Source organism: Panthera pardus, unplaced genomic scaffold (assembly GCF_024362965.1).
Source record: "Panthera pardus isolate Hobbes unplaced genomic scaffold, ASM2436296v1 HiC_scaffold_25, whole genome shotgun sequence".
Classification (NCBI taxonomy): Eukaryota; Metazoa; Chordata; class Mammalia; order Carnivora; family Felidae; genus Panthera; species Panthera pardus.
The window spans coordinates 83,293,157-83,319,844 of NW_026526821.1; the positions used below are offsets into that span (position 1 = coordinate 83,293,157).

Here is a 26,688-nt window from a genome sequence, read left to right on the forward strand (position 1 = left end):
CCCCCCTTTGGGATGAGGGTTCGGTCCGCAGCTGGCGAAGTGGGATGGGGGGTGGGGGCGATGGGAACTAGCGGCCGACGGCTTTGGAGGAGTCAGCCTTTTGGCCACCATCAGGGCGGGAATCGGGACTGGCAGTTTGCATTCCCGGCAGATCGAAGCTCCCTGCTGATCGATTATTTGATAATTGATTTTCCCCGCAGCCAATGCGCGGCCGCCTTGGCAGGAGCGCCCCCTGATTGGCCGAGCCCTCCTCCACGGCTGCCTACCGAGATTTGGGTGAGCTCATTTTCCAGTCGACCGCAGGGGGAGTTTTCTGTGAGGTTTCAGCTGGAGGGAGGAAAAAAAAAATCCTGCTCCGAGCCGAGCGAGCTGCGAGCCTTGCTCGAGGATGTGAGGTTTCCAACCCGCTGGTTGAGCTGCTGTGGCTGAGCCATCTCGGCATATAGAGCCGGGCGCGCAGAAAAATAAAAACGAAAATAACACCACTAAATACAATAATAAAAGGCAAGCTTAGAGTGGGAGAATAAGGAGAGGATTTCGTTGCTGTGCTGTTGTTGTTGTTGTTGTTGTTGTCGTTGTTGTCGTTGTTGTTGTTAAGCCAGAGAATAGGTATTTGAAGGGAGAAAGTTAAAATCAGTGGCTGGTTGGAGCCTCTGAGTTGTGGGTAGGGGCAGGTTTTTGTCTGAAATCTCAGCTCCCGAAGTGAATTTCTTTTTCTTTGGCACTGGGAGTTTTCCCTGAGCCGGGTTGGGGACAGGAAAGCGGGGTGAGGAGAAGAAGGGCTGGGGAGGAGAGCGCGGAGCTTCGCGGGGCAAACGAGCTTGGGGAGCAGGGTCCCTCCAGGCCCGAGCACTGCCGAGGCCGGAGCCCCTCGGCGCTTCGAAGACAAAGGCGGCGCGGCCGGAGCCGGAGCCGAGCGCGCTGACCCTGCTGCGCCGCGCCCTGGGCGCACAGCTGCCTCTCCCAGAGAGGGTCGGAGAAACAGCCTGCTTCCCCGAGTCTCCCTGGCCCGGGCTCCACCCGCGAGGTCTGGGCTGCTCCGAGCCCGCGTCGGGTTTCGTTTTCCGGCGATCATAAATAGCTTCGTGTTTGTAAACAGGCGCTGGGGGCACATTCCCGGCTCTCAGCTCATTGTTCCCTCCTTTCCTCTCCCACTTCGCGCAGGACGCCGGGGCTGGGGCTGGGGGCCTCCGGGGCTAGGAGGTGGAGGGCGGGGGTGTCCAGATCCCAAAGTGAGAAAATGCAAGCATTTCCTTTCCTTGGGCCGGGTGTCCACCTCTGACAGCAACTCTAAGCTGGAGCTGCAGAAAGCCCCAGCCTTCTTCACCCCACGTTCTCGGGACTCAGCAGAGCCTTTCCAAGCCTTGCTCCTGCTCAGTCTTCTGTCTCCCCGTTTGACTTTTCTACTTGGGGTGGTCCGTCCTGAGAATCCAATACTTTCTGCATTAGCCCCCTCTGCCCCCGAAAAAACTGGCAGACCCCAATAATTTCGAGGAAAGTCATGAAGTCTGTGCTCAGAGCCCTGTGCAAAATAACTCCTGCTGCTGCCTGCCCGGCGTTTATTCCCAATTTATTTCAAGAGAGTCGGCTTTGGGGAGAGAGTCTGGAGGGGGAGGGAGAGAAAAGAATACGGAAAATAAAGGCTGCGGCCGGGGGCTGCTGCCCGCGTTTGTGCGCGTGTGCCCTGGGTGTGTGTGTGTTTGTGCCTGGGCGTGCGATTTAATGGAGCGTCTCTCTGCCTCTCCAGTGCGGCCAGAGCTCGCTTCGCGCACCCACCCCTGCCGAGGATCCTACTTGCTGCAGCCCAATGCATTGTGTAAGACGCGACCTGTTATGGCCACCACTACTTCCGGGTTCTAGCATTCTGGTCGGAATCCACCTCTCCGCCTGTGCAACACACACTTTACACACGCACGGGGACTGCAAGCGGGCAGCATCGATCGTGGCTCCTTTAAGACAAACTCAGACAGACATTTTTTTTAACCCTCCTCCTCTAATCTCCCTCCAGTGCAGCAGTTGCAAAGAGGGAGAGAGAGAGAGAGAGAAAGAGAAAGAGAGAGCGAGCGAGAGAAGAGAGAAACTGATTAGGAATTAGGACTGATTCAAGGGAAGCGAGCGCTAGGGCTTTGTGCATTTGAATATTAACATTTGAGGTGTTCTGACCAGAAGAAGACAGAGCGGATGATCATTCATTCACCACGTTGACAACCTCGCCTGTGATTGACAGCCGGAGTGGCAGAAAGCCATGAGATTTGGTAGTTGGGTCTGAGGGGCGCTCTTTTTTTTTTTTAAACTGATTTTTTGGGGGAGAGAAGATCTGCTTTTTTTTTTTTTTTTTTTTCTTTTTGCCCCCGCTGCTGTCTTGGAAACGGAGCGCTTTTATGCTCAGTGACTCGGGCGCTTTGCTTCAGGTCCCGTAGACCGAAGATCTGGGACCAGTAGCTCACGTTGCTGGAGACGTTAAGGGATTTTTCGTCGTGCTTTACATTTTTTTTTTTCCGGGGGAGTTTGCTTATTTGTTTCTTTTCACACTGGCCTTAAAGAGGATATATTAGAAGTTGAAGTAGGAAGGGAGCCAGGGAGGCCGATGGCGCAAAGGGTACGTATTAAAAAACAATTGTGGAACTCAAATGTGAGATTAAATTGAAACGTGGCCGAAAGACACTGCTAAAAAGTTTCCTTTTTTCTCTGTATTTTTGAATGAGGCTCCTAAAGCCGTGGCCTAAAGCGAGAGAATTTATTCAGTGCATTTGTAGACTTATGTATGTTACATGTAATTAATTCAAGTAATCAAGTTTTCTATAGAATCCTAACCAGCAGCTATCTAAATAAAAATACAAGCTCAGGCAATCATCTGTTTAAAAAACAAAAACAAAAGGCGCTAGATACCTAATGCTATAAAGTGAGTGGTTCAGGGAGCAGAAGTTTAAAGCTATTTTTAAAGTAAAATAAGCAGCTAGAAACTTCTGATGTGTTACTGCTTATGCTCATCTTTTAATATCATTAGAAGTATTTAGCTTTTTTTAAGCAAATAACTTTGTCATCGTGTAATGGCTTTTGGGGTCGGAAAACATTCATCTTTTAAAAGTGATTTTAATGTGCATGGATTTTTATAAAAGGTAATACTTGGAAAGTTTTTGTTAGAAAAGCCCTTCACTAATTGGATACTAAGCACACAGCGACTCACTTTAAAAATGCAATACTAATTTCCCCAATATTCCTATTTGAATGGAAATGTAGTGAGAGTCAAGTGAGACAATGACAACCCAACTGAGGTAGTTTCTTAAAAGACAGGGGGGTCTACAGAAAGCCTTCCCTGCATAATTTGCGTCCTGGCCCTCAAAGCCCTGTTTGCAAAAGAAAGTTACTAGGCTGACACATTCTTCTTTACTCCTTTGGTTCAGGCAAATGTCAGCGTTCTTCCAAACTATTTTCACACCTCTGGCTTTAAGGACATGAAAGTGGCAGTTCCTCTTTTCTTTGAAAATCATTTCACTCTCCGTGCCTCCAATTCTTGGGAAAAGAACTTGCCTGGGATGAAGCAATGAGAAAAATCTAAATAGCTAAATTTTGCACCCCAAAATAATGACAATCAATATGAAAGTAGTTTTTCTGAAGAAAGAAGATAGGGGTTGTACGTGCATTTGCTTTTGAATTTACACCTGATGAGTTACATTTGCCTCATTGACTTTTAGTCTGGGGGAAAAGTTCTTAACAGTGGAGAAAACAGAATAACTGCTCCAACTATAGATTTCCTTTAACTTTGAGGGAAAATTGCCCAATTCTAAATTCAGCTCTAATGAACATGAAAAACTACCTTTCTCTGAGTTTCACATATGAGAAGGCCAGTTAGTTTTGTGTAATCTAGCAGAGTTTGTCTTGGAAAGCAAAGGAAATGCAGGGTCTTGCAGGACTGCCTTAACCCCACGCTGGCAGAGAAATAAAATGAGAAGCCTGTCTGAATTCATGTGCTTAGCTTAGCTGTTCCCATCGTAACTTTTTTTTTTTTTTTTTTTTAATTCCCCCTGATGGGAAGGGGCTGTGAAACTAGGCGGGTTTGCTGCACTGTCCTGGCACGTTTTATTATTGTGATTTTGAATTTCCTCCTCTAGAGACATGCACGTTTTACCTTCCGCCCTCTGGGAAAATGCCTCCCTTTCTTTCCTTCTTTCTTCCCTCCTTCCTTGCCAAAGGATCCTGAATTTCTGAACTAGTTGATAGGGACACAAGTTAGGGCAAGACCATTCATCTCAGCCGAGACTCAGAGAATCCTAGAATTTTTACTTTAGAAATTATTTTTAAAATAAAAACCCTCAACTTGAGAGATGCAAGGCCACTGAATTCTGGGTTGAAGGATCCAGCTGGACTGACATTATATAAGCTCCATGCCCTGCCGGTTCCCCATTTGCCGGCCTGGCCTTCTGAACCTTGTTTTCTCCTGTTTGTCATGCAGTACGACGATTTACCCCATTACGGGGGCATGGATGGAGTAGGCATCCCCTCCACGATGTATGGGGACCCGCATGCGGCCAGGTCCATGCAGCCGGTCCACCACCTGAACCACGGGCCTCCTCTGCACTCGCATCAGTACCCGCACACAGCTCACACCAACGCCATGGCCCCCAGCATGGGTTCCTCCGTCAATGACGCTTTAAAGAGAGATAAAGATGCCATTTATGGGTAGGTACGACGGGCAGCAGGTTAAGTGGTAGAGACGCGATGTTTCCTCTGTTTCCCTGTGCCTTTGGTAAAAGGAAAGCCAGAGCTCTGTGGATTGGAGGTACATTATTCGGTAACTTTTCATTCGCATTGCATGGAGGATTTGGGAAGGCGGCCTGCCGTCCCGGACGCCCCCCATCTCCACACACGCTCCGCGCTTGCCCAGCGTCCAGCTCCGCCGAGGCCGTGCCGGCGAAGGGGTCGCCCTGCAGGAGGAGTTGCCAAAGGTCCTTCGTCCCCTCTCACACCCTGGTTCTGTAGTTCAGCGGGTTGGAGTCCTCGCTTGCTGGGCTTCGCTGGGAGAGCGTTGGGGATTTCTAAATGTAGGCGCCTTTGTGTTGGAACGAAACTTTTAGTTTAAGGGAAAATCTTTTAAGCCACTGATTGTTCTGACTTGCTAAGTTTACTCAGCAACCTTATGCTGGCTCGGCCGCCGCACAATAAAAATCAAGGGAGGACAGTTGCAGGTCAGGCAAGGGGGAACATGCTTTGCATTTAGGGAGTTTGACCACCGTAGGCAAGGAGAGAGCTCGCTCTGAATTGTTATAGACATCAAGAAACTTCTAGCCGGTTTAGTACTTTGTGTTCAAAGGCGAAGCCTGAAGGATCTGGAAGTAGGTGTGGGGTGCTGTCAGGCCAATGTGGTTTTCAGACTGTGGTTTACACCGTATTCTCCCAGGCCAGTCGATTAGACCCTGGGCTGGTAAAATCTTTCCAAAGTCACTTGTGCCTACTGTGTGCTCATGAATTTGGGGACCTCTTTTTACTTTGCAGCAACTTTTATTTCTATTTATGTCTTCTTTTGAAAATATCCGGCAACCCCGACCCTCCCCAGCTGCGAACCCTTTCTGCTTTATCTCCTGGTCCCTTGTGCGATGGGCCGGTTGAAATCCCAGCGTTCTCTCCGCAGCGTTAACTGCAAATGGCTTAGGCTCCAGGACAGAACATTTGGGGAAGCTTTGAAAAGGACCCCAAACTGTTAAATTTCCGGCTGGGCTGTGAGAGCTAATAAAAGACTTGAGACACCTCCTTGAGCATTAGGAGAAGCTTTTTTTTTTTTTTTTTTTTTTTTTCTTTTATGGGTTGAGATAAGCGACATCTAGGCCCCTGGAAATACTAGCTGCTTTGCCATTCCGTAGAGACAAAAATGAAAGGCTTTACCGCAGGGACATTTGAAGGAACTTTTCTTTTGCGGGTAGTGGGGGCCATTGACTAAGGGAGAGACATGTGCAGGGAGCTGTGGAGGAGGCTTCCTGCTCTCCGAGGGCCGCGGGGTCCGGGATCGGTAGGCGCAGCCCGCTGACAGTCGGCCCGCAGCCACAGAGGTCCCTTCCCCAAGTTAGCTGAGCGCCTGCCACCGAGGTCCCCCGAGTCTTGGGCTCCGCGAGGCTGCCTTGGAGGAACCCACTTGCACGAGCCCTCCCGACCCTTGCGCCCAGCGCCTTTCTCCTCCACCAGGTCCTAGATGTGCAGCGGAGGGACGAGGGCTTGTCGGGGTGGGAAACTTAATTCAAAATGGCTGCTGGAACCGCTTGGGTTTTATTCTTAGCAAATGTTACCAATTTCTCCGGCCAGATAGGCTGAACCGACCCTCAGATAAGGTCCCTGGCTTAGGGCCTCCGGTTTCGGAGGCCTAGGAGGAAGGGGAGGCGAGCAGTCACCTGGGGGCGGGGAGGGGGGAGGAAAAAAGTAGATGACAAAATCAGAGAGAGGGTCCCTGCCTCGAGCTCCTCTGGCTGTTTTTCTTGGGCGCCTTTTTCACTGACTCCGGACTAACCATTGTGTTGTTTGTGACTGTTGTATTTTCTTGCAGACACCCCCTCTTCCCTCTCTTAGCACTGATTTTTGAGAAATGTGAATTAGCTACTTGTACCCCCCGCGAGCCGGGGGTGGCGGGCGGGGACGTCTGCTCGTCAGAGTCATTCAATGAAGATATAGCCGTGTTCGCCAAACAGGTCAGCAAAATATATGTTTAAAAAGTAAAGAAAAAAGAAAAAAGAAAGAAAGAGAAACTCCCTCCCCCATCCAGCACATTTTCAAAAGTAACCAGCAAATTAGTCCACCCTAAGCCATGCCTGTGACATCTACCCTAGGGTTTTCTTCCTATATGAGTGTCTGCGGACGACTCAAAATCACCCATAGGCTTTGCAACTCACGCTCCAAAACCTAACGCAGAAAGCCCACTCTATAAAATAAAATCACAAACCCTACACGCTGTAGCCGCCTTGGTCTTGGCGAGCAGGGCAGCGTCCTCTAGAAGCGTACTTTTGCTGGTGGAAGAAACCCTGAGCCCTGGGCTTGTTGTTGGCTTATTTGATTCACATTGAAGTGTTTCTGCGAGGGATGCACTCGGTGTCACCGAGTCCTTCCCGGAGGTTACATCTTGCCCCCGACAGTGTAATGAGGCAAGAAACCAGGAAAGCGACCAGATTTCAAATGTTCTTTCTCCCCCCCTCCCCCTTCTCACTTGTATTTAGATTCGCGCAGAAAAACCTCTATTTTCTTCTAATCCAGAACTGGATAACTTGGTAAGAGCGGACCCCTACCTCCCCACCCCCATCTCCCCTCCCCCCAAGCCACCAGCTTTGCTTTAAAGAGCCCCAAGGTTTCTAGACGGGTCTTCCCGTAGCTGCAAGGCGGCTGCAAACGTTTCTGTCCACGGACAAGTGGTCCCGGGCAAGATCCCGGGGAAATAAATTCATCTCGAGAGGGGCCGGGCAAGCCCGCGCGGGGAAACGCGAGCTTTTGTTTTTTATGACAGCCGGGCAGCACAGCTCTAATCAGCGCTGGGATTTATCTCCGGGCTTGTCAGCGTATGTGCTTAAACTTTGCGGACTTCCCAGCCCTCAAAGTCGCGTCACGAGGGCAGCAACTGGGCAAGAGCCCCCAAACCACCAGTATGCCTGAAAGGTGTGAGGAAAGCAGCAGAAAGTTTGCAGTGTGAAAAGCCACAACTGGGGGACTGTTTGGAATATTTTCCGTGCACTCCTTACTTGGAAACATCTAGTCCAGGGATGTGGCCCTTTCGGTGGGGTGGGGCCAGTGGGGCTGAGAAAGGGAAGAGCCATGGGGGAGGAGAGTGTTTATGATCCCTACTTAGATGCTTTGTTGTTGTTTTAGCTATTTTTTTTCTCCTTAAGAAATATAAACCTCTAGATGGTACCCAGTCACTGCTATTAACTTTTAGTGTTATTGCCATAAATCAAAATAACTCTATTTACTGGGGGGGGGGGGGTGGGGGTAGGCTGGAGATGCTAGAGCTGTGACAGCCAATTTTCTGCAAACTAGGAATAGGGTGCTCATTCATTTTGTATCTTTGCAGATGATTCAAGCCATACAAGTATTAAGGTTTCATCTGTTGGAATTAGAGAAGGTAATTTCTCTAGCCTCTTTTCCTTTTGCTTTCCCCTCACCCCCAAACTCAAGGGGGTGGGGTGGGGGGGGGGAGGTTCTGAATGGCTGAAGTTCAGGCTTCTGAGACATTTGCATAAATGTCTTTCTTTCTGGTAATTAGTGTCAAGGCCAATCTTAGCGTCCATTTCTCTTTGCGGTTTAATTACAATTTCAGCCACTAAAACCGGCATCTCAAATGCCCTAGCCTTGTATTCATTCTTAATACTTTGCTAGCTTTGTATAAATAGTTGCAATTCTATGCATCTCCCTTGATGTTTAGAATGCTGTTGTGAGTTTGGTTCACAGGTTATACCTTTGTGATCTCTTCTCTTCCTCTTCCCCCTCTTCTTTGCTACCTCTGGGTGGGTGGGAGGGGGGTTTTGTTTAGTTTTAGTGAGTTTCTGGAAGACAGTCTGAGAGCAGCGGCAGGTCAGACACAGAGGAGAGGGGGAGGGGGAGGAGGAGGAGTGGGCAGGGAGTCTGGAGGAGGTGGTGGGGGAGGCACATTAAACCTTTTGCAGAGACAAAGCAGAGTTGATAGTTGTGTCAATTTCTTGAATCTGTGAATCCTGCACACACCCCACCTTCACACTCAAGAAAGGGTGTGGGATAACATGATTTTGCTAGCTGTTCTATAAATCTCAGCAATAAAAACTTAATGCATTGTAATTCAAACTAACATTAAATTGCAAGCACACTGGGGTTTCTTGTGAGTTTTTGCATGTCAGTGATGCCTGGGGCCTGTAAGACTGCTCCACTTATACCTAAATATTTCGAAGCATTCTTTTTCCTTTTTCCTTTTTTTTTTTTTTTTTTTTTGATCAGTTTTTGATACCTTTTCGTGGCTGTAGGGTTTTTTTTTTTTCATATCATGAGTACTGGCAATTTGATTTTCTTCTATTTTTTTAAAGTGTCCTAAAATATGCTTTTTTCAGGTAGAATCCCTAATTACAAATGTTATCAGGACTTGGGCTATCAAACATATACCCTATACCACCACAGTACTGGTCTTTGGAGATATATAGATATATATAGGGAGAAAGATATATAGATATAGATATTGATATGTATATACACCCACATATATAGTAATATATGTCTTCATATATTACATATATATATATATATATCTTCACATTTTTCTCTTAGACACACTGGAAAAGGACTTATGATAAAGTAAGTGGATGAAATTAAATAGTTTACCTTAAATGTCACCCACGCAGGTCACCTCTCTAATGGCCACAGCCCTGGGAGCAGATGAATTTAACACGGGTGTTGAATATGTTGTAGCCTGTGAATCATCTTGTCACTGTCAATTTTCTGGGATATCTCTATTTTGCAAGAAAAGAAAGTTATTCCTAATTCTGGATGCGTCTGGGGGTCTCTGGAGGACAATTGCTCTGTGTTTCCCTATTTGGAAGTTTGGATCTCACAAGGGGGGTGGATTGCACTTGTCAATGTCATTTATGCACTCCTGATTATATTTCCATTTTTTTATTTCTGTCATAATGTAGGTACACGAATTATGTGACAATTTCTGCCACCGGTATATTAGCTGTTTGAAAGGGAAAATGCCTATCGATTTGGTGATAGACGATAGAGAAGGAGGATCAAAATCAGACAGTGAAGATATAACAAGATCAGCAAATCTAACCGACCAGGTATGCGTTTTTCAATTTCAACATCCCTGGGAAAAAAAAATCTGTATGCATATTGCTTGCTGGGTCACTACCACCTCCTTTTATTATTTGCATATGATTAAGTCCCTTTTAGATACATTTCCATCGAAATGAAAATTTTTGAATAATGTGGCTATTATTGCTTCATTAAGGCTGGCTCTGGGATTCGACCTGGAGAGATGAGCTTGTAAAAGCTTTGCCTGCAAACTTGACCTGTTTCTTGTCGCTTTTAATTTTTGTCTTTATTTTATTTACCCTGTATAATAATGGGAGTGTTAACTGCCAGTGACCGCCTGATTGCAGGGCTGTGTTCTGGAGCGTTTTTTCCCCCTTCTATTTCGAAGAAAAGGAAAGGGTAGGGTCTGCTTATTTCTTATTTTATTAGGAATAAACCCAAGATAGGTGGTCTAAGAGAGACAGCGAGGGTTTGAAATCTAGCAAATGCTGGCTATTTTCTCCCTGTCTATACGGTTCATTAGCCTGTCTTGTCAGTTTTCCTCGGCCGAACGCTTCTAGACCTCACTGAACATTGCTTTGTGCGGTGCTCGCTGCAAGCTCGCCCATTTTATTGTACTTAGTAGAAAAAATAAGACCAGGCCGAGGTTATAAAAACAGATAAATATGGACGTTTCTCTTCCTCCTTTCCACTCATCCTCCAGCTGGTAGTGCACTGGGCCCTGTGGGTTGGCAGCTTTTGGAAGCGTCAAGGGCACCCCGGGAAACTCCCTCGGTGTGGCCGTGGGGGACCTCGCGCCGCCTTCGCTCTCCACTGCCAGCCTTTGCTTGCTTCGCCCCCTCCTCTCTGGTCCTCCCTGCAGGCCCTTCTTCCGCTGCGTTGCTAAGTGGGGACGACTTTTATTTGGAATTGCTGGGGGGGGGGGGTTCTCTCCCTCTCTCAACCCAGCACCACTGTTTGCTCCCAGTCTCTCCCTCTCCTGTCGCTGCGTCTCTGGATTGGCCCAAAGAAGTTGCAAAAATGCAATGAAAGTGAAAACCTGAGGAGCGGGTGAGATGAAACGGGCTCAGAACAGCTCTCCGTTGCGAATTGCTGCAACGCGAATAGAGATTTGGGTTGCGGGTCTCCTCTGGCCTCTCCATAAATGAGTGAAGGCCCAGAGTCGTTTCTCTTTCTGACTTGGCACGTGAGTTCCGTCTTGTGGGGGGAGAGATCAGCCTGCCTTTGTTAAGCCAAAAGACGGGCGGGCGTGTAGAGTTTTCCTTTGCAAGCTCTGCCACGGTCACTGTTGGCTAGCGGCTATCTTGTAAAGTCCTTGCAGGAGTGTCCGACTCCTGGGTCTTGGTGTCCTCTTGAAGTTTTCTTCTCTCAACATCACCCTCTTAAAATACATTCCCAGCTTGGATTTCTTTCGGTAATCCCACGACAGGGCTGAATTCCTCCTTTCCCCATGAGCAGTGGAGGGCAGGCAGAGCTGAGCTTTAAAAGCGCCAGAGCGCCAGGTCTTTACTATTATTTGGCAAGTTGCAAACTTTCGGCAGTGTAGACGAGTGCACAGTACAGACGGTCTGCTCAATCCCTGCGCGGCCCCGCCGAGGTGGGAACACTGCAGGCAGCTCCCGGCCCGGCCCCGGGCCCTGCGGGCTGCCGGGCCTCCCGCCTGGTTCAGCCCGCCAGCCCTCACCCCGGAGCTGTTAAATGCAGATTCCGCTGAGGAACCCTCGGGTAGCTGCTGTTGAATAAAAATTGTAATCCAACAAGCCTAACTAGAAAATGGGATTCTAAGAGCTCCGGAGTGCTGGGTACATAAAGCTATTTGAGCAAATTACAAGAATCGCTTAGGGGCATGAATGAAATCAACACTTTAATTGCCTCCAAAATGAAGATTTATACCCCATTTTCTCAACGAATCATTATTTTATTAAAGTCAAAGATAAAGTACCAAAGCTATGGGATTTTTTTTGAGGGGGGCACAAAATTGGTATAACATCATTGCGTTTCCCCCCTACTCCTTCGGTAAACTTTTGTTACACAATTACCTTAATTTGAGATATGCAGACTGGCAGGCGATTGTAGTGGATAAAAATTGACATTTTAGTCTCTTCCCTCACCTAAAAAATGAGAAGCGTGCATCCCACCCCCCACCGCTTACTGGTGGGCTTCGCAGCTTTGGCTGGGCTCGTGGCGCTGTTGGCCTATGCGCGCGGGCGAGCTCGCGTGACCCCTCCAGCTCATCTAGGTCTTGGTCCGTGGGCAGCAAACCCAAGTTTGTTCTTCCTAATTGTCCCCTTCCCGGGAGCCAGGAGCGAGTGTGCCTGGGCTCTGTTTGGAGCTGGGAGCGCAGAGCTCGGGGAGCACGGGGGACCTTGCCTCCGACCTGGACTCTGAGTGGAGTCCCCTGTTCTGGGAGGTGGGGAGTCAGAGACCAGGAACTAGGGCCCCCCTGTGGGCTCCAGTTCTCGGGACTGGAGCCTACTTGACGGTCCCCGGGGGCGCTAGACCCCTAGTGCGATGCCCTGGGGGCCGGGCCCAGAAAGGCCGACCTCTGCCACCTGTCTGCGAATGCGGCCCAGCCAGTTTGAGCCCCCGCAGAGGGTGCGCCCCGGGACGGGATGCTTCAGGTGTAGTGTGAGCGCTGGTCCTCGTTAGCTCATTAACCCCTCTGTCTCTAGGGTCTGCTGGCGGCACGGTTTATTTTATTTTACTTTTATCCTCGGAGGGCGCGGAGGCTGCCACCCGCGCAGGGACCTGGAATCGACGACTTTGATACCAGCCGGTTTCCCGGAGGGCTAAGTCGGCAAATACCCACTTGGCCTTGTAGTGATGCTTTTTTCTAAATATAAAAATATATATCAGATTAAGACGCCGGTAGAAGCCGTAATCTCGTTGTCCCCCCACCTCTCTTACCCGCCCCCTTCCCCCTCCCAGACCCCGAGGAGCGAGGCTCGAGAGTCACCTCCTGTGGGCGCAGGCCTCCCGGGCGCCCTCTCCCGACGGTCTCGTTCCCCGCTCCGCACGGAAGCTCCCGACGCCCTGAGACTGGGGGCAGCAAGGGGCACCGGGGGCTTCCGGGGCGAGGGCAGGGCTGCGCCCCCGGGAACCAGGGCAGAGAGGAAGAACCGTGCGAGGCGTCGAGGCGAGGGTTGAGCCTGGTCGTCAGTGGAGAAGGATGCGGGCCCTTCGGGAGGCGCGACGCCTGTTTGAGGGATTCAGGGTGGAACTGGGGGCGTCCAGAGGAGTTAGGCGGGAAAGAGCCTGGCCGCCCAGACGCTAGATTTTAGTCTGCGCTCCCAGAAGGAGCCGTCGAATGAAGTCTTCCTTCCCAGGGCTGTCTGTGGCTCGCCACTCCTTGAATCTAAGCATTTCCCCACTCCAAGAACCCGAACGGAGAGTGGAGAGAGAGGAGTGAGGAGTCTCCGGGCCCCTAAGGCCGCCTCCCGAAGTTGCCACGCCCGCTTGCAGCGAGAGCGGACTAGCTGGGCCTGTGCTCGGGCGCCAGCCCTGGTTTCCCACAGGCAGCGGGAGGCAAAGAAATGGTCCCTTTGGATTACAATTTTTATTCAACAGCAGCTCTCCGGGGGGTCCTCGGCTGAATCTGCATTTAACAGTTCTTGGGCGAGGGCTGGCGGCCTGCACAGGGCGCCCTGTTGCATGTTAATCCAGATTTGTGCCTGACATCTGGGGAGAAGTAATGTGGCTCAAGGAGATGGAACCAGAAAGCCACGCACGCCAGGCAGGTTAAATGCCAAGTGCTGCTAAACTCCCAGGGGAGGAGGATCGGCCTCCGGGGCTGTGCGGTCCAGGTTGGAGAGCACCAGGCCTCTGGGCCTCCGGGCCTCGGGGACACGGGGCAGCCTTGGGCCAGTGAGCTTTGGTTCCCAAGTGGGCTAGGAAAACGCTGATGGCGGTTGTTTTATTTTAAAAGTCTGGGATGTTGTTTCTAAAGCATCGTTTGAGTTAAAAAAAAAAAAAATCTTAAAACTGAACTTGGACTTGACTGAAAACGCCCCCTCCCTGCAAAGCGAGGTAGGGATGCAAGGGAGATTTAAGCTTTCTCTTTTTTTTTGTGGGGCGGGGGGGGTGGGGGTTATGGTAAGGAATGGGGATGAGAGGGCAAGGGATAGCCTGATGTCTTTGATGAATTGGATCTGCTGCTTTAGAAACAAATAGATGAAGCCATTGGTTATTTACTAATACTAGAAATGTAGGCAATTTGTTTTCATCCAGTAAGAAAACTGGCCACAAGCGGCAAGAGACAGGAAAATGCTTCCTTTGTCAGGTAGTTTGTTTCTAAATGCTTACACATAGACACATCTTATTTAAAATGTAAATACTTCACAGGGTCACAATTAACGCTTTTGTCTTGGAAACTCTCAGTCCACAGGCCTTGGCATCCATGGGGGTCTTACATTCCTCTAACTTTACTTTTTGATTGTTGTTGTGGGTCATGTGTTGTACTCCTAATTCCTTTTTTTTTTTTTTTTTGAAATATGTCAAAGGGAAATTATGGCAAGATTCTCTTTAATGATTAAATAATAAGGTGTTGAGTGCTTGTCACTCCATTGGCTAATTGGAATGTTCATTCTAGGCCCTTTATGGCTTAGTATCCTTTGAATTAAAACTTAGTTGTTTACCAGGTGTGTTTTTATTGTTGCTTTCTGATTGGCTTTTAGAAATTTTAATTCCAGTGTACTTAACATACAGTGTTATATTAGTTTCAGGTGTACAATATAGTGATTCAACAATTTCATACGTTACTCAGTGCTCATCAAGATAAGTGTACTCTTAATCTGATTGGCTTTTAGTGTGTATCTATGTGTGAATTTCAGAGTAGGGATGTATTGACTCCTAATAGGGGCCCTTAAAAAAACATTTCATGAAAAACAGGTGAAGAGTGTATGCAAATGGGCTGAGATCAATCACATTGTTAACTGTCTGTAAGTGTAAACGATAATACTACGAAAGTTATTCCCTGTTCATAGCGCATCTCTCTCTGTCTCTGTCTCTTGTCTCTCTGTCTCTCTCTTTCTGTGTCTCTCTCTCAAGTGGAAGTCCCCAGTGCAAGTTCCATGGCTTATGGAAAGCAATGATACTAATGCTACTTTGTACCAAGTAAAGCCATAACAGTAACTAGCGTTCAGTGATTTAACTAGCGCTGCAGCAATGGTCACTCAAAGAGCAATACCTCTTCCACCAGAATGACTCCATTGCTCATGATTTGGAAACATATAGAGCGGTTGTGTGTATTATTGCTGTCGGTCCTACCTTAGAGACTCTTACTAGAAACCATGGAGAAGCTCACACAGTAGAGGAAGGAAAAAAAAGGATTAACATACGGGCACTGTTCTAAAAAAATGTAACAGATATCATGTTATAATTGCCCGACTTTGAAAATAAACAAATTTTAAATCATGTTTTCAAATCCTTGTATGTTTAAATGTTAAAATGTTTGTCAGAGTCCGAAAGATTTAAAACACAGCTGTTACTGGGCGAAGGAAGGAAAATTATGCAGTAAAACTCCATGCTCTTAAAAACAAAGACTATTTGTGGCCCTACAGTGGAAACAGGTTTATTGTCAACCAGATAGGCTAAAGTATTGCCACGAGGCCTACTGTAGTAAAACTAGCATGCCTTCCCTCGCAGGTAGACTGGGAGGAACTCAGAAGAATGCCTAACGAGTTATATTAAGACACTTGTCAGAAATGAAAATATTGTCAACATGAATTCAAATGAAGTATTTTGGTATCCGTGATGTTATGCTTTCCATTGCAATAACAATATTTTCTTATGAAATATAAATATGTCAAACAAATGTGAAATGCTTAAGTTTTAATAAATGATCATTTAATCATCAGACACAACCCAAGTATGTATACAGAAACTTTTAAAGGACCGTCGGCATACAGCCAAATTCCTATAGAGACTAGCAGGGAAAAGATAAAAAAATGAACACAAAATAAGACTCTGTAAGGAGGGTCTATAATTCAACATTATTTGACTCCACTTTCAGGGAAATAGTTGAATGATAGGAAACTGATACCATTCTCATTCATTTTTGTTACATAGTCTTATGTGTTTGCATTTGTAACATTTTACATGGCCTTTTTTGGATTATGAGATCTGTGATACTTGTATCAAAGTATTACTCGAATTTATGTTATAACTGAAACAAAATCTTTTGTCATTGCTCCTAAGTGCAAAAGATTAACTTAATATTTAAAAGCTACATCAAAACTCTGGGAAAGTATTCTTTTACAGATAAAAGAATAAAAGTAGAATACATGTGATGCTGTATCTGACAGTTGTGTAGATATCAGACTTAAAGGTGTTCAAAATCCAAAGTAAAACAACACTGCTGTAAGTCATGTGGGGATTGGTGTTCTTACTCAGCAGGAACCATCAGCATATAATATCTATTTTAAGAGTTAGAATCTAAAACATAAAATACAATCTTCCAATTTGAATTTTAATAATAATTCCCAAATTATTTGACTTTGGGATCCAGTAAATTTTGGCTATTTTGTTATCTTTAATATTTGTGAATAAACCTTGCATGTATAAAATCAGTTTTGAAAAATTCAAGCAGGTGAATGTGTGTATGTAGCGTAAAAATAAAAGACATTCTTACCATATTATTAATTAAAAGTGCCATGATTTCAAGGGTATAGGAATTTAGGAGAGCTTTTTGGAGTCTTAAACGGCCTCTCTAGGAAGTATACCTATCTTGGGCAAATTGCTGGATTTCCCACACTTGCAAATTTGACATTTTAATAAATGGTATAAAGGCTACCATGTGAAATAAGCAAGAATATAGTCATTTAAAAATTTGTCACTAGAATCCAATTTCAATCAATTTGATGCATTCATGTGTGCAGAATTAAAGCAATTGGCAACACTTTACTAGATTCTCTCTGAACACTTTTTTTTTTTTTCCAAATAGCATTTCTTAATCTAGGAAATATGTTCTTGTTAAAACAAAATACAAGACTGCAAATCTTTTGAAATTATTTTATATTTCTGGACTCTTCATTAAGAATTCCTAAAATTGACTAAAACATACCATTAAAAGTTTATTCTCTGATGGAAAAAAGCTTTTCTCTACATTAATTGAATTATACACCTGTCATTTATTGGTATCATGAGTATATACAGTTAAATACAAATTATAGCCTGAACTAAGTCATTAACTGTCTTCAAGATATGCAATAATCATGCCATGACTTTTCCATGACAGATGCCCCACTGTATATGCCCTAAACTAATGGAGGATAAATAAATTGTGAAAATAAATTCTATATTATCTATAATCCTCAAAAGTACATTCCTACAATTGATTCTTCCCTTGGTACTTTTTATGAGTCTGTTTACAATTAATAGGATTTATAATCATGAAGTAAAGGAACTTGAATGTAAAATGTTATGGTTCCTTAAAAAACTTAAATGAAATCATATTTTTCCTCAGAAGGGAAATGCTGTTACTATTAATAAGTTTACTAAGTAATACTCTTAAAATTGCCATAACTTTTTATGAGTTTAACAAGTTAAAGCAACACTTTTGGTCTCGCTACTTTTTTTTCATTTTGACGCAATACAAAGTCTTAAATTTTACAATGGATTTAAACATACATTACTTTGACTCACATAGAAGATAGTAGTAAGTAGATAACTAACATTTTGAGTCATATTAGAATTATTCCCGGACAACACATAACTTAGAATTGATTGTTGTTGCTGATGAATTCCCATTTCTCTAGACTTTTCCCTCAGACTCTACGACACAACATGGTAGCATGTTTGTTATTAGTTGTAAATGTCTGGGTTGGTGGTTATTATCTAGCAAAGCAGAGTTGTAGTTCTTTCTTTCTAATCACTTCTTTTTCACTGTTTGGTGAACATCCTAGGCTTGAGATGTGAACCTCCTAGGCTTGAATGAGTTTGCTAGGTCTCATTTCCCTATTACCTACACGTGGGTTTATTTTCCTGTGAAGATGAAAAACATTACTCACTTTGGGACAGGCATGAGTCGAGACCAAAGTCATCAAATATTCCCAACCTGTGCTTTACAATTAGGTGAAAAACTGAAAACTGTTATTTTTGTTTGCCTTCCCTAGGGCTCTGAATCCTTGATATAAAGATTCATATCAGCCCCTTTGCATTCTTCCTCTTAAGGCCTAAATGTTTATTTTCAGTGACTGTATTTGTAACGGATAGTCCATATTTGTTCCCAGGCCTCCAGGATTTGCATTTTATTCTGCATTTGCATTCACATTAGGTCCCACAGAAACTCTTTAAAGTGAAGTGTGTTTATGGCTATTATGAAACTCGACAAAATGAAGTTTGTAATGAAATCGACACAGTCATCAAAAGGACGATGAAGGGAGCAATTTGATGTAAACCCAGAGTTTTCTTATGCCATCCCAACTTGTAAAAGGCTTATCTCTCTTAAAAAAAAAATATTAGAAGCTGAATGAATAAGAATTTCTTTGACAATAAAATACCTCCTAATGTCTCCATAACTATTTGGATGTGTTCTCGAACATTAACTTAATTTGATAGGCAAGGTATAATTAACTGTGACCTATAGTGTTTTCTGTTATTCAGGGACTATTCCTTAGCAATTTGAAAACTTAATTTCTAACTAAATGGTATACAGTGTCTGACGTTCTAAAGGCCTACTTACATTATTTACAAGGAGTAGACATAGTTTGTATAGCTCTAGGGTTTCAAAGGAAGATTTTTTGAGGGTGGGGACTAAGAATTTTTACAATGTAAAATCCTAGCAAATGAATTAGTGCAGGTGGGATTTTTGGGGATTTTTTTAAGTGTACCCCTCTTTTCTATTCACTGTAATGCTAAAACTTATTCACATGGAAGAAAAAATAAAACCACTGTGTGTCTCATGAGACAAAAACATACACATGACATTTTTTTATTTTTTATTTTTTAAGTTTATTTACTTTTGAGAGAGAGAGAGAGAGAGAGAGAGAGAGAGAGAGAGAGAATGAGCTGGGGAGGGGCAGAGAGAGAGGGCAACACAGAATCCAAAGTAGGTTCCAGGCTCTGAGCTGTCAGCACAGAACCCCATGTGGGGTTGAACTCAGGAACTGAGACCATGACCTGAGCCAAAGTCAGATGCTCAACCAACTGAGCCACCCAGGCACCCATTACACATGGCATTTGTCTTTTATTATTTTTAATGTTTATTTATTTTTGAGCAAGAGACAGAGTGAGAGCAGGGGAGATTCAGAGAGAGAGGGAGACACAGAATCCGAAGCAGACTCCAGGCTCTGAGCTGTCAACACAGAGCCCAACACGGGGCTTAAACTCGTGAACTTTGAGATCATGACCTGAGCCGAAGTTGGACGCTTAACTGACTGAACCACCCAGGCACCCCCATACATGCCATTTTAAATCTAGTTATTTTACTGATCATAAAAATCAGTAGTGTAGAAAGAGAATTAAAAGTTGCAGCAAATAGGTAGCTATTAGCTATGATGCTACAATGCTACAATCAGAATAGAAACTTACGTGGTAAAATTAAATGGGGTATTTTGGGTTTAGTTGGAACATTGATTTGAATGGGGTATTTTGGGTCTAGTTGGAACATTGACTTGTGCTTCAGAATATTTTAGTGTAAGAACTTTGTGATAATTGCCCATTGGACATGACTTTTATTTGAAATTGTTCATCAGAAACCCAGTCTCATGAGTAGCCACCCTGCCTTTCACTCTTGAACAGTTCAGATAAATGTATTATTTATTTATAGTCTATTGTATATATTATTTATGGGAAATATGCTATAACTGCACAGAGCATATGGAATTTGTCTTTCAGAGATAGAGGTGGTATCTCTGCCCAAAGTGGCCTAACCCTAAGTAGATAATCAGGTTACCCCCCAGTGTACAGATAACTGTCATCTCTTAGAGAGTCATTACGTGTTTTTGTGTCATAATTCCAGATGCAAATGCATTTTCCCATTTTCATTTTGTCATAGTTTTCTTGGTGCTAGCTTCTGCCAAAGAGAATCAGGAATTCTACGTTTTGAGTTGGTCTTGGTGATAAATTGAGGCCAGAAAAGATACTGAGTAACAGAACATTAACCCCTTCATTTCTTTCCATGCACTTCTTTGTCCCTTGATGTGTTTATATAACTTTCTGAAGAATATTGCCCATGAAATTTTCACACTAGTTGTGTATTTTGTGCCTTGGCCTATTGCTTCACTGCATTTTGGAATTTTATATGCTGTGTTCAATAACAAAACCACCAGGAGAAATATCAGACTCATTGCGTCCCACACTTTCTTGTGCAAAATAATAGAGACATCTAGACTGTGCTTTTTCTCTGCATATCAAGTGTAGTGTTGGTGTTCAAGTATTTTTTATTCTAATAATTATTCAAAGCCAGTAACAATCTGCATTTGAGTGAGTATAAACATTTTTATTCCGGAATTTGGAATTTGCAGCAACTCAATTTTATTTTCCAAATTACCCTGCCATTTCAATTAGGTACATTGTTCTTCACTCCTCTGTTTCGACATTCTAAAGGTTGGCTTGCCACCCTAATAGTGAGTTGTTTGAGTGTTTAATATTTATCGAGGGCATGTAAAGAACATGCCAATAGAAGAAGAGGAGAATAAAACATTAACAAATCAATTATGGGGCTTTTCTTCACTTGTAGTATACTTCTAATACTCCACATACTCTGTAACTGCTAAAATAGTATGTATGAATAGTCTCCAAGAACAATAGCTTTGCATATGGCTGAAGAATGGCATTCTGATGAACTGGAATCTTAAAAAGTGCACCAGCGATAAAATTCGGACTCCTGCTTCTTGCATTCACAGCTGCCTTGGTTGATATCTCTGTTAAGTGCCTGAAATATAGAGAAGTTGGCCATTCTGAAAATCAGAAATGTAAATTAAATCTCAAAATGCCTTGATAAAGGCCTTTCTCATGATTTTACCAAAGATAAATAATGAAGGAAGGGGAGAGAGAGAGCGTAAGGATTCAAAAATCCTTGAAGAATGACTTTGAAAATACAGTTTGGTTGAGAATATCAAAAGCTGGAAGTGCGTCTAAAAAAACCACAGAGAAGTTAGTGAACAGCTAATTGTTAGTGGAAATCAGTGGTAAATGTAATTTTCCATGATTCTCTTGTTCAAAGTGTAATGCTATAAGGTAGTAGGAAAAAAACAAGAGTACATCTTGGCTGACTTTTTTTTTTTTTTCTTCTAGCATCAAAATTGTGGATTTTCTGATTTGAGAGTTTAGGAGTAGAAAAGAAGAGATTTCAGAAACACTTGAGAAAGAACAATTAAGTGTGCTGATTGTAACTTAGTTACACAACCTTTCAGGCTGGGAATGTTTCAATAAAATAGACATAATTTAGAGTTGGAGCACTGGCATTTGACTCTAGGCTCTGCTGTGAGAGGATAAGGCACTGCTCTCCCATGAGCCTCAGTTTCATTATCTGTAACATGGGGACATAGAACCCACCCTATTGAGTTACCGTGAAAACTGAATAGTGGAGAGCGTTTAAAATAGCAAAAGGTAAATAAACAGACTATTAAATAATGTTTATCCCCTTGTATTCTGCCCAACCTCCAACAGCTTCAGCTTGATTTGGGGAGGGAAGATAGTGGTTGTTAATGAGGTGTTATTTTATAGACCATTTTATAATCATAGGGTTTAAGAAAAATGTCTTTTTAATTCTTGTTAGAAGGGGACACTCTTATTCTGATTTCATCATTGTGTAAAAAGAGCCTGGGCACTCAGATGTGATGCTGAGATAGTGCGGTGAATTTCGCTTTCACGTTCAACTTCAAGTAACAGTCACATGCAGATCTGGTGCTAAGTACTTTTCTCCACATTTCTGAGTGCAAATGCTTCATGGCTAGGGGCCAGTTGCTTACTAGGTCTTATTACCTACTTGTGCTAAGGATACAATGTTTTCTGCATTATCGGGATGTTCTTTTTGCTAGGATGGTTGCCTAGAAAATTTTTGGTTTGAAGTTGTTTTATATAAGATGCTTGCATTTATTTTATCTTAATTTGTTTGCAGAACAAGGAGCATTGAATAACTGAGTTACAAATGTAAAATAAAACATTGGGAGGCAAGCAATCTTATAAAAGGGATTTTATAACATCAGGCATACTGGCATAAAATTTATAGTTTTTTCTGTCACTCCTAAATAGAGATGATAGAAAATAATCTAAATTTCAGCTGAAAGCTTTCAGAAGATAAATAGGGAGTATAGTTTGTAATATTTACATACAAATATTTGGAGATACAGTGGTGCCAGTTGGGTTACAGTGTTTGTTTGTTTGTTTAGGTATTTTAATTCTAAATTACAGTTTACAGGTATGATTTCAGGAGAAGTATACAGAATAATTAAAATCATTTAATATAAGGGCTTACTTTTATTAATTGCATGCCAGCCAAAATACAATGGCACAGGAAAAGGAAAGATTATTGAAATATTAATATTAATAAGTATTTTTACTAAGATTTCTAGTGTAATAAGGCTTTATTGTCTCTCCCGTTCATGACATTTTTCTCTGCAACAAACTGCTTAGTAGAATTTGAACGTTCAGTGCACCCAAATAATTTCTAAATTACTCATCTGCTTTCCAGTTTTGAGATTTTGGTAAAACTTCTCGTGATCTCTTGTTGGCAGTTTCCCTTTGGTTGTAATTATTCTTTTCCCATGTAGTTTTTAAAAAAGGTTTATTTATTTTTTTGAGAGAGAGAGCTCGAGAGCAAGCCAGGGAGGGGCAGAGAGAGTGAGGGAGACAGCGTCCCAAGCAGGCTCTGCACTGTCAGCACAGAGCCCGATGTGGGGCTCGAACTCACAAACTGTGAGATCACGACCTGAGCTGAAACCAAGAGTCAGACGCTTAACCGACTGAGCCACCCAGGCGCCCCTTCCCATGTAATTTTACCTGCCCCATGTAAGAATCTATATTGTCTTCCGAGCCCACAGTGGGGTCACTGTGAAATGGTGCTAGCCTTGGTCCTCAATGTAGAAAAATTGGGCAAAAGGTATCAGCACTGTGTGTGGATTTCTTGAGGAAAGTTTTTGGAATATTTTGCGTGGTGTTTTACATCTGCAGACTTTTTCCTCAGCCTTGTCGATTCATTTTTAATGTCGTGGATGAATTAATTCAACTCTGCAGATTAGTAACGACCTGAGAGTGTCAGAGTTGAGTCCTAAAAGCTTTCAGGCTTCTTAAGTAAAATCTTAAGGAGTACCAGGAAAGTGACCCATCGTGCTGGGCCTGGCCTCCTAAGACCACTGCTGTGACACCTGCCATAGCAGCCTACTCTAGAGCCTGGGGAGGAGAGTGAGGCACGGACATTGGCAGGAGAGCAGGCAAAATATTTAAGGGCTCGTAGATTCTAAGGATGCATCTGGCTGCCAAACTGCTTTCAATTTCATTACAACATGATTAAAAACATTACAGTTAGTTTATTTCCACATCCTTTTGCCTTCTTCCTCATGCACACGGTGCGTGTATGTTGCTGTGTGTCCGTGAGTGTGCACTTGTGCGTCTTCCCATGTCTGAACCTGAGGCTTCGGGGATTCCTGGAGCTCATACAGCCGCCTGATACAAAACTTTTCATTTAAAGATGAAATTACTCCTTGGAGAATTTTCACCAAAGGCAAAAAAGCACAAAAATTCTTCTCCTCCTCTCTACATGCCTCATTACACAGAGATAGAGGATTCAATGTTTGAAAAATTATCATTTTTGTAGGTTTTATTTGTGGTACGTGAGAACTGGGAAATCTGGAACTCAATTTAACAGACGCTGTCTCTGCTTCCACAAACTACCCACGACTACTATTGTACAATCATATATATATATACGTATACGTATATATATATATATACGTATACGTATATACGTATACGTATATATATATAAAGCAATACATCAGAATTGCCAAGTTTTAAGGTTTTAGAAATTTACCTTATTTGATGCTGAAATAGACACCCTTATGCCATGTGTACTGGCTGGCTCCAACATGGTGAGCACCATAACCAAGGGAAAATTGGAGGATCATCGAGATGTGTTCCTAGATGAAAGTTCACAATGGCAACTATGGTGGGGCTGGAAGAGGAAGGGTAGCATCTTGGGGTGAGCTGCAGATTCTGAGTGGGGATGCTGGATTTCCATCGTCTCACCCCTAATTTACCATCTGCCCTGAGTCACCAAAATTACCTGCCGAGAGTCTGTTAGGTGAGGTAACAAGCACATTTTATCGAGGCATTAAAAAGGGGCTCCACAGGAACCCTGGCAGGCCTACAGACTTGGCAGAGGAGAAGGAGTGGGGGCGGGGACAGGGAAGGAAATGAGAAAAAGGAGGGCTGCCGAAGGAAGAAGTGTGTCAGGAAGATAACTTTGTGGGGAATGGGCCTCCCCGCAGACGGTGTGGGCCACCCTGAGGGACACCTCAGGCCACCACCAGTCTTCACCCAGAACAATACTTGCCTCCCCGACTTTATCATCGTTCAGCAGGATGGAATGTGGACTTAGAGAAGATTCCACTTTCAGGCGATTCTCCGGCACAGTTTAACGTGGTCCCTGAATCCGCAGCCTGTGGGCACACTCGGCTATTAATCTGTGAGCTTCTGATATTTAAAAATATCTAAAAGCTTAAAGGGTAAGAGGACAGTTTCACTGTGTTAAAAACAAAACATACTGCCCAGACTTGTCACGGTTAAATGAATTTGCTTAATGATTTCCAGGGATTTTTTGGAAATCTGTGTAAAGGATTTTATACTTTTTTTCCGAATGACCTGAATTTGAAGTTGGATAGACATACCCTCAAGGGAGTATCCTTTGAGAAGAACTGGGTTTATCTAGGGCTCTAGCAAAGTGTAGGTGCCATTTGGTGGTTGAATGAGTTGAAGTTCATACTGTATGTTTGGGTTATCAAGCAGATGCAAATGGGACCCACCAAGATTTTTAAATAAGGGCTTTAGCCTATCAGATTTTAAATAACTCAAAAATAAAGAAATCTCAGGATCTCCGAGTTCTCAACTTCAAGTACACATTGGTAAACATTTATCCCTTTTTATTTTTTTTTTCATGTTTATTGTTTTGGTTTTTTTGAAGGGGGAGGGGCGGAGAAAGAGGGAGAGAGGGAATCCAGCACTGTCAGCACAGAGCCTGACATGGGGCTCGATCTCAGGGACCATGAGAAAGCTGAGCCAAAATCAAGAGTCAGACGCTTAACCAACTGAGCCACCCAGGCACCTTTTACAGCAGTACCTGGACCCCTTCTCTCCCCATCTCTCTGTGTATGGATGTCTCTGGTCTCCTCCTCTGTCTCTGGTTCCTCCAATGGCATCATTGATTGGGAGATGTATAAGGCATCATATCTGCTGAAGTTCTCTGCCTTGAAGCTTCCTGAGAGACACTGTTTAGACAGAAGTGAAAAGTCTAGGGGAGGGGACTAATTAGATGTGACCCCCCAGGCAATGTGTGATGGTGGTGGTCAGTGACCCCTCCTGCCATGGCTCAAGGACAAGTGTAGATCTTTGAGTGTGAATGTCGGTATGGACCATGAAGTTGTGGGAACATGAGCACGCATACACAGGAGCATCATGCACACTGGTGCCTTCCCCACTTGGACTGGTGACTCCCCTGGTCTGGAGGGACTGAATTGCTCACTTTTGGAGATGAGCCAGCTCTTTCAGGCCACTAGAGATCATTTGCTAAAGAGACCCTGGTGGTTTGAAAAAGTAAATGTACTTCCCAAAGAGAAAGCTGCCCGTGGATTGGTGCAGACCAACTTCACATTTTGAATCCTGTGATTATTTCTTCAATTTCTACATAGCTGCTAGCTGACCTCTTCAGAGTCAAGATCACTAGACTTTCATTTATCTACCTTTTTTTGAATGGCACTGGTAAGGTAGAAATTTTGAAAACCAAAACCCCACTGTTTTGTTTTTTGTTTTTGTGGTTTTTTTTGGTCTGATAAAGAAATGATTCTGACATCATACTGATGTGATAAACGACCAAGTGGGAAGATATGTCAAAGTGCTTTGTATACTGTAAAGTGATTTATAAATATTAGGCATCAAATTAAACTTGATAGGGTGGGGAAGAGCAACCCACCTGTAAAATCATGTTATTTGGAGGTGAAAATAAGATCAGTGTGCATTCCCGGAGCACACACCAGCTGGGAGATAGCCCAAGGCATATCAAACTATACACTAAGTCAGCTCAGGTTAACTATTCTCTCCAGAAGGTCTATAAACTGAATACACCTGTATGTAGATATTTCAGGTTTAACTAGGTCAATCTATGTTGTTACATTAAAATTTTTAGTAGCTATCATTTATTGAGTGCTTGCTGCATGCCTGGAAATATACATATGTTATGCTTATAGATGATTATTCTTTAATTGAAGTGGATTGACAATGGAGTATTTTTCCAATGTATGGATTAAGATATTAAGAGTTAGGGAGGTCGTGATTTGTCTAAGACCATGTAATTGGTGCAGCCAGATTTCAAACTGGGATACGGCTACCTTCAAATTTCCTTTATTTTGACTATGTTCTACTGTCACTGAGTATTAACATATTTTTTTTTATGGTGGTGTGTGTTTGTGTGAATGCAAGTGTGTGAGATGTTTATAAATTGCACAAATATTTTTCAGATATTTTATGATCTTTCAGATAGGAGATCACAGTATCAGATGACAATTTAACACAGGGATCCTCTCTATATATAATCACTTAAGCTATTCATTTGTTCATATAGGAACATATTTGTGTTTAATGTGTTACACTTTCCTGGGATGGAGGGTATAAGGATGAATAAGCTATAGAGTAGGATTTCAAAACACTCATAGTATAGAATTCTACAGGTCATCACAAAATAGTACAAGGTTTGACATGACAGAGGTGTGTATGAGGTGCTCTACATGC

The 26,688-nt window shown here is 43.6% G+C and overlaps 1 protein-coding gene across 3 annotated transcripts in view; it reads left to right on the forward strand.

Moving 5' to 3' along the window:
- The first annotated feature begins 1,764 nt into the window (after positions 1–1,764).
- The window catches only part of MEIS1 (Meis homeobox 1), a 137,587-nt gene continuing 112,663 nt past the window's right edge, over positions 1,765–26,688 (forward strand). For 2 of the 3 annotated variants that reach the window (XM_053890750.1, XM_053890752.1), the window contains exons 1-6: positions 1,826–2,599; positions 4,454–4,680; positions 6,533–6,674; positions 7,197–7,247; positions 8,042–8,092; positions 9,627–9,773. In XM_053890750.1, coding sequence (XP_053746725.1) covers positions 2,588–2,599; positions 4,454–4,680; positions 6,533–6,674; positions 7,197–7,247; positions 8,042–8,092; positions 9,627–9,773 — 630 coding nt within the window. In that variant the 5' untranslated portion in view covers positions 1,826–2,587. The other variant, XM_053890751.1, reaches the window with a different exon arrangement.